The sequence below is a fragment of the Scardinius erythrophthalmus genome, assembly GCF_964197995.2.
Source record: "Scardinius erythrophthalmus genome assembly, chromosome: 10".
NCBI lineage: Eukaryota > Metazoa > Chordata > Actinopteri > Cypriniformes > Leuciscidae > Scardinius > Scardinius erythrophthalmus.
Genome location: NC_138230.1, coordinates 7665485 through 7673527, shown reverse-complemented (window position 1 = coordinate 7673527; position 8043 = coordinate 7665485). Strand labels below are relative to the sequence as shown.

The window sequence follows — 8043 nt, the reverse complement described above, 5'->3', positions numbered from 1 at the left end:
GACCAATCACGTCCTCTCTTTATTGCATTAGACCCGCCCACTGAAGTGACGCATAATGCTATATAAAGGATCGCCCCGCCCCCTTTCGGCCCTTTCCGTTCACTGACATCGGTGTGTTTGAGGTGCTCGGTTCTTCGCTCGAAGCTAAGGCCTTTGAATCCGGCGACTAGCACCGTCAAATTTAGGCATCCACGTCTGAAACCTTAACCCTCTGAAAGAACAATGGCATCTGTGTCCGAGCTGGCCTGTATTTACTCCGCACTCATCCTCCATGATGATGAAGTGACCGTCACGGTGAGTGTGAGGGGTTTGAGCGCGCGCTGACGGCGCCGACATGAACATCCGGGACTCTGACACTATCTGTGTACATATGACGCTCATAAATGAGTGATTTTAAGAGATTTACATTTGTTTATAGGTTAGTTTGTTACTGCGTATGTTCAGTGTGTTATTAAAACCTAAATAGTGTGTGAAAACAGTTTGAACGACTTGTGGGAAACTAGTAAAGAGACGCGCGCGCGTTTTTGGTTTAAAAATATACCACTTTTTTACACTTAGCTGCTACTATTATTCAGGACAATTTAAGTGCTTTATTCTTAAAATGTGCGATTGTGACTGGTAATTCAGTACAGAGTATTACCACTTGATATTCATGTACCATGCTAATCACAACACTACTATAGTAAGTGGTATGATGACCATCTGTTGACCAAATACTTTGATTACAAAATCTATATCATGGTATTTACTTCTTACTTTAGGTAGAATACCATGGTGTCCTATCATAATGTACCCTGGTTCTACCATGTGTTTTTCTATTTGACAGTGCCATGTTATTAGCATGTGATACCATCACTGTACTATTGTACAAATGAAACATGAACTGATGTGTTCTTGGTGTGTGTGTTTCAGGAGGACAAGCTCAATGCCCTGATCAAGGCCGCCGGTGTGAACATCGAGCCCTTCTGGCCTGGTCTCTTCGCTAAGGTGAGTTCATTTCCCAGCCACTGCATAAGATCCTTGAGGATAATGGAAATGGTTAAATGTGGATGTTTGGGAAACATTGTTCCTATGAAGTCAAATCAAGTCGGCTCTACAGAGGACCTTAGCATTGGTATAGAAGTAGTGCATCTTGATTCTCCGTGTTGATGGTTTAGTAGTGCACTTGGAGTGTAAGTGTGATGTCATTTCCTAAGTGTTGATTTTTAAAGGGATAGTTCACCCAAAAATGAAAATTAGCCCATGATTTACTCACCCTGAAGCCATCCTAGGTGTATGTGACATTCTTCTTTTAGACAGTTATATTAAAAATGTCCTGGCTCTTCCAAGCCTTATAATGGGAGTCAATGGATATATTTTTTTGAAGTCGCAACCCTATCCATCGGTGATCAAGTGCTCCACACGGCTCTGGCGGGTTAATAAAGGCCTTCAGAAGTGAAGATGTGTTCAAGAAAAATATCCATATTTACAACTTTACCGACTAAAATAATTAGCTTCCGACAGTCAGCCGTACGCAAGTCGACTTAAGCCAAAAGAGTAACCCTTGAACTTGACGCACAGCGTAATGAGGAACGCGGTTGCCCAGCCCTGTGTGTTTGATCCACGCGAGGCGTCAAAGCTTACACCACTCCTACATCTACGTCATACATCAAGGGTTACTGTTGTGGCGCAAGTCGACTTGCGTACGGCCGTATAACTGATTGTATTCGTCTGAAATAGTCTAATACACCTAGGATGGCTTCAGGGTGAGTAAATCATGGGCTAATGTAAATGTTTGTGTGAGCTATGGCTGTAAGTAGTGCACCTGTGTGTGTGTGACGTGATGTCCTGTGTTCAGGCTCTGGCCAGCGTTGACATCGGGAGTCTGATCTGTAATGTCGGAGCCGGTGGAGGAGCCGCTCCTGCCGCCGCTGTTGCTGCCGCTCCTGCAGGAGGAGACGCTCCAGGTAACACACACACTCTCTCACACACGCACACCTGCATCTGATCTCACTGTTTCTCACTCTCAACCCGTCTTCTGTTTGCATTACAGCCAAGGTGGAGGAGAAGAAAGAGGAGAAGAAAGACGAGTCTGAGGAGTCTGATGACGACATGGGCTTCGGTCTCTTCGACTAAAGCAGTTTTTAATAAAAAAAACTTGAAACTGTAAATGCTGTGTGTCACTGTTGGTTTGGGGTTCAGTTCTAGTTAAAGCGTTCACTAGTCCAAAAGAATTTGTCATTTAGATTCACTTGGTTTCCGCTAATTCTTAAAACCGTAAAATGAGAAACGCTAATATAAGTGGTGCTTTTAAAATAAACAAGGCATTTATTAGGTAATGCTACAATAAGGCTTATTTAACACTTTACATAAGTTAAATGTTCTTCTGAAGAATTTATTAATCTTGGTGTTAATTTCAACATTTAAAAGTGCATTATTAACATGGTATCTTGATATTTAATTGTCCTGACATAAGCAATGAACAGTTGTGTTTTTATAAATGCTAACGAAGATTAGTAAATACTGTATAAAATATACTGTTCATAGTTAATGTTCATGCATCAACTAATGGAGTTTTATTGTGAAGTTTTGCTGTTCTGTGTCTTTACATGGAGGAAACTCTTCAACTTTTCTTTTGAAAGGAAAGTACTTTATAGGGAACAAACACTTACATTAACCAGAAATCTAACGTTTTTACACCCATATCATTGTGCAGTGCTTTCAGCATTTTTTTGTAAGTTTGGGGGCTTAGATGTGCGAGTAATGCCTCCTAAAATAACTAATACAGCTTAAGAACATTCAGAATTTGTTATTCCAACCAAATGTAAAGTTATAGTTTAAAGGCTTCAGCCCAGCGCAAAAAAGTTACTCCATACATTACTGTCCCACTTTTCCTTTTTTTTTATTTAAAAGACTGGTCAGAAATCAAGACATTATTATAGTGTTAAATATGTCTATGATATAATGCTTCGTTTTTTCCTACACAATGCAAATTGGTATTTTTCTTGTTAAATATATCTTAAAATTCTTTTACAAACCAATATTTCCTAAAAGGGCCACACTGGAAAAAGAGAATCACACCAAGGGCAAGACATGTATGAGTTTATTGATGTGCTTTTGTTACTGCATGTCACTTTTTAACATTTTGGTAGCTTTTTTCCTCATTTTTGTTCCGATTTTTTGTGGCTTTCTTACCTTTTTGTAAATTTGTTGCTTTTCACAACATTGTTGTATGCACTTTGTCAAATTTTTGTTGACATGAAGCCCTACAAAAGCCATCAAAAGAGCCATCTTTTGGCTAGAGCAAAAGAGCGATTCCTTAGCCATCGTAGAATTTATAAAGCAAAACAAAGATACATTTTTTTTTTTTTTTTAAACGACAACCTGTTTCACAGCCTGAATATGAAAACTCTCTCTCTGCTTCTGGGGGGATTTCTGATTCTCAGAGTTGGCAAATCTGCCAAATTCTGCTTTGAGTGTCAGATAATTACAGTTTAAAAAACACTTTCCTGTGTTTTTGGTTTGGCGCACAAGTAGGCGGGCCAAAATTTATTGTGAACCCAAATTGATATACGGGCCGGATTTGGCCCTCAGGCCTTGAGTTTGACACGTGATCTAATGTATCAGATGCTTTTATCCAAATAAATGGATAAAAGCATCTGATCCAATTTATCAAATTAATTTATCCTCCAATTCAGGAGTTTTGGTTTCGGACAATCATTTTTCTTTCCACAGGGTATATGCAGGAATCTTGAAGTTAATTTTAATACCTTTTCAAGACTTTTTCAAGACCTTCTCAATATTTTTTAATACCTCACCGCCACTTCAAGCTGTAACCATTTACATCAGTGATACTTTTAACTTAACAGTTTTAGTTTGTTATAAAGACTATACGCACTACGTAATACACACTGGGACCGCCAGAGCGTACATTGCAGGGCTCGCAAAATTTCAAAATCGCTGGTAGCCCTTCGGGCAGGCACTCTCCAGATTTTGGTAGCCCGAAATGAATTTTACTAGCCCATATAAAAAGACTACATTTTTAATGTAGAATATTGGTTAGGAGTCAACACAATGAATCAAAAACTTTTTCAAAACACAAACATCAACAAATATGCATCTGATTCTAACTGAACTGAAATTTGTGTGACCAGTATGGAACAAGAATCAGTCTGTGTCGGTGGCTCAGCCCCCAATGAGGGTATGATAAAAAAATAAATAATAAGTAACTATTTAGTTTAGGGTTTAATGCTCACTATTAACTTGTTTCATTAACATGCAGATGGCGGGGTTTTTTCATCACTGAGGTCCCGAATGTGAGATATGCTAGTTAGGGGGGTTCGGGGGCACCCCTGAGAAAATTTTGATTTCTCTGATCTACATATGTGCATTTTAAGATGTTTTGAAGGCCAAAAAAATTGGATAACAATAGCTTTAAAACCATGTAAGTGGGCAGCTGATTATTTTTCTCTCCTCATCAGCATCACACTCCTATTCTCTTTGTTTTTCTCTTGCTCTGTCTCTTCCCCTCCTAAAGCTGAGCTTTGACTGATATAGGCTTTTCATTTTTGGCTGTCAGTGAAAAGAGTAAACAAAGGGTCAACTGATTTTCTCAGATGCATTAATTTACTGAAAGCTACTAGGAAAGCTAGGTAGCCTAACTAAGTTTATTGAATTCATTCACAATATGTACACATTCATTATTGATCTTATTCCTAATACAGGGCCGTAGACAGGGCTTTATAATCAAAGAGGTCCTACATTTAAGGTTATTAGGGGGTTTAAATTTTGTATTTCTCTGATATGTCCATTTCAAGACGTTTGAAGGCCAAAAAAGGATAAGAAATAGCTTTAAAACCATGTCAGCAGGCAGTAGATGATACCTGCTCTCACTTCTTATCCATCACTCTTTCTTTTTCTCTCAGTCTCCTCATCTTGCCATCACTTCTCCCTACCTAAAGCTGAACTTTTTTAATTTACTGAAGGCTACAAATTGTATATTAATTCTCAACATGTACACATTCATTATTAATATTGTGCCTATGATGAAAACGGCTTTGTTAATGCTAATGTCCCCTCACAATGACAGTAAACTAATTATTAGTCATTACATAGGCCTATTTTCAGTTCAAAATGGCGAAATTCTACAAAAGTATATTCATTTGCCTGATTATTTTTGTCATTTGTTTCACATTTATGACCTAAAAAAGCTGTCAAATATTAAATGTTTAGTTTAGCTAACGTTACTTACATCTTATCTCGCACTTGACCGTAAACTGAAGCGTCGAGTAGCTCTGCTCAAATTCGCGCTCAGGCTCAGCAGCTTCTTGTGAACATAAAGCCCGCCTACTTTGATTTGATTGGTCATTCTGACATTGACGAGCACCGCAGACCAATGAGACTCAGATGAACACACACACACACACACACACACACACACACACACCCTGTCCTCTCTGTTTCTGACGTGCTCGGCGCCGCTTCGGATTGAAGATGAAGAACGCGCTGGCTGGTTATGCATTTTGGTAGCCCGACTGGAAAACACAATAGCCCCGGGACGTCGGGCAGGCGATTTTGCGAGCCCTGCATTGTGCTTTTGAACTTCCGCCCGCCTGCCCGCTCTGGTGCTCTCAGAGGCAATTTACGAACGCACCCACAATAGCCTAGTTTTTTATGTAGGCCTACCTGTTCGTTTTAAAAAAAAAAAATGCCTAAATTCACACTTTTACGATGTTTTTGGGATTCAAACTGTTGGACAGCTAATTCAGAAAAAATACTTTCAAAATTTAAGACTTTATAAAGCCGTGATAAGACTTTTTAATACTTTTTAAGGGTCTTAATTTTCCCAAAATTGATTTATCACCTTTTAATACTTTTCAAGACCCCGCGGATACCCTGTTCCAAACATGACTTAAATTTCAACAGTTCAACAATTATGAACTACAATGGAATCACTTTAAAACCCAGTCATCACCAGTTCAACAAATCACAAACCCAAGAAAAGTGAAATCAAAAGGAATAAGAGTCAAGCCAAGATGAGACCAAGATACATCCAGCTAAAGATAATGATAACATTTTATTAGTTAAAAGATCTGTACAGTTGCTTCTTCCTGAGAATAATTTATATCAATGACAACATGGATTTCACGATTGTTCTGTACACAAAAGTCCAAACTCAAAGGGGTCGTGTCTCAACCCGAGTGTGTGGTAAAAAATAGCATGATTTTACAGAATAAAAGTTCTTGAAATGAAATCAGAAGGCAGCTTTGATTATAACGATTTACCCATGTGACTGATATGTGGCTAATATATTGGCTTCTGTCCCTGACGTGATATATTACGCTCACGCCAGGGCGACGGGTTTCCCTCTTTGTCGAGCAGTTTCATACAACATCTGTGATTCCTTTACAAAAATATGACTGTGGTTTGGCTTTAGAGTCGCGGTGAGTGTCACCCGGCGAACCCCTGAGTTCCTCAGAGGACGTTGTCCGTCGCTGACGTCTGACATCAGCAATACTGGATGATGTGTGGATAAGCCTTTGGATAATTGGAGAGCCCTCGAGCGCGACCTCGGCTCAGAGTCCAGCGGTTCCAGTTGCAGGTTTGAGAAAGACCAACTTCATTTCTGGATACAAAATAAAACGAACATGACGCTTCTAACGGTTATAAAACAAAAATATGTTCTGCGATATCCTCTCCTGCTGAAAATCTCTATTAAAAGTGTTTACGTAGAATCTGTTCTGTAACGTTAAAAGCAGTTTTTGCGGCGCGTTCCTCTGATGATCCAGTCATGTGGAGGAACTAGAGCGGCTGGTTGAGCGCCAGCATCTTCAGCCTCGCCTGGTCGATGACGTCCAGCAGGTTCTTGGCGTCCACGGCTAGTGCGTGAGCCGCGGTTAGCATCTGCTTCTTGTAGTCCTGCTGTAGACTGGTCAACACGTACTGTTGCGCCAGACGCATCTTACTGATGAGCTCAGCCAGGTCAGAGTTCAGCAGCTTCTGGGCCATCTCGATCTGAGCCAACACACACACACAGAGTCAAGTCAGCTTCATTTATACAGCGCTTTTACCAATATAGACTGCTTCAAAGCAGCTTTACAGTCATAATAGGAAAGTGACAATGTTTTGGCTGGAGTGAGTGAGTGTTCAGTGCAGGAATACATCATTAGCAAAAGAGACGCTTTAGTGGCTCTCTGTGGTTTCTGCCGAGACAAAAGCTGTTCACAAATTAACACCAAATATTAGTCATTTTACAGTTGTACTGTAAATTTGGTAACACTTTACAATAAGGTTCATTAGTTAACATTAGTTAACTACATTAGTTAGCATGAACTAATAATGAACTGCACTTATACAGCATTTATTCATCTTTGTTGATGTTAATTTTGACATTTACTACATTTATTAAATCTTGTTAACATTAGTTAAAGGGATAGTTTGGCCAAAAATGATATTAAACCCATGATTAAAGGGCCGTTCACACCAAGCACGATAACTATAAAGATAACGACAAAGATAACTATATATGCGTCCACACCAACGAACGATAACGGTCTTTTTATTCTAAGCACGCGCGCGCGCCCCCTGCGCGAGACCTTTAAATTAGAATGGATTCTGATTGACTGTCAGTGTTTTATCGTTTGACAGCTGAAAAAAAAATCGTTCTGAAAGTGATCCCAACGATATCGTTCCTCATATCTTTATCGTTATAGTTGTGGTGTGAACTCTGTTATTCTTTAATATGGAGAACGATTTTTAGAATTATATCTTTATCGTTATCTTTATAGTTATCGTCCTTGGTGTGAACGGGCCTTTACTCACCCTCAAGCCGTTCGAGATCCATATGTCAATCATTTTTCAGACGAACACATTTTCAGTTATTTTAGAAAATGTCTTAGATCTTTCAGTGGTTATAATGTGAAGTTATGGGGTCCACTCCTTCAAGTCCCAAAATGTGCATGCATCCTTCACAAAAGTAATCCATCCGGCTCCAGGGGGATAAACGAAGGCCTTCTGAGGGTAATCCGTGCGGTTTTGTCATAAAAATATTCATATTTAAAACTT

The 8043-nt window shown here is 39.4% G+C and overlaps 2 protein-coding genes across 4 annotated transcripts in view; one reads left to right on the top strand and one right to left on the bottom strand.

Moving 5' to 3' along the window:
* The first annotated feature begins 88 nt into the window (after nt 1-88).
* rplp1 (ribosomal protein lateral stalk subunit P1) lies at nt 89-2150 on the top strand. The gene is made up of 4 exons (XM_081376856.1): nt 89-294; nt 913-987; nt 1838-1946; nt 2033-2150. Exons 1-4 carry the CDS (start codon nt 223-225, stop codon nt 2113-2115), a joined length of 339 nt encoding a protein of 112 aa, XP_081232982.1. The 5' UTR covers nt 89-222; the 3' UTR covers nt 2116-2150.
* Nucleotides 2151-2888: 738 nt separating this feature from the next.
* ptk2aa (protein tyrosine kinase 2aa) overlaps nt 2889-8043 on the bottom strand; it is a 112702-nt gene continuing 107547 nt past the window's right edge. For 2 of the 3 annotated variants that reach the window (XM_081376777.1, XM_081376778.1), the window contains one exon: nt 6028-6993. Coding sequence is in view for 1 of the 3 variants with exons in the window: in XM_081376776.1 (XP_081232902.1) it covers nt 6781-6993 (213 nt within the window). In the remaining 2 variants the exon portion in view is untranslated. Of the gene's footprint in view, nt 3705-5873; nt 6994-8043 lie in introns of those variants that run through there. The other variant, XM_081376776.1, reaches the window with a different exon arrangement.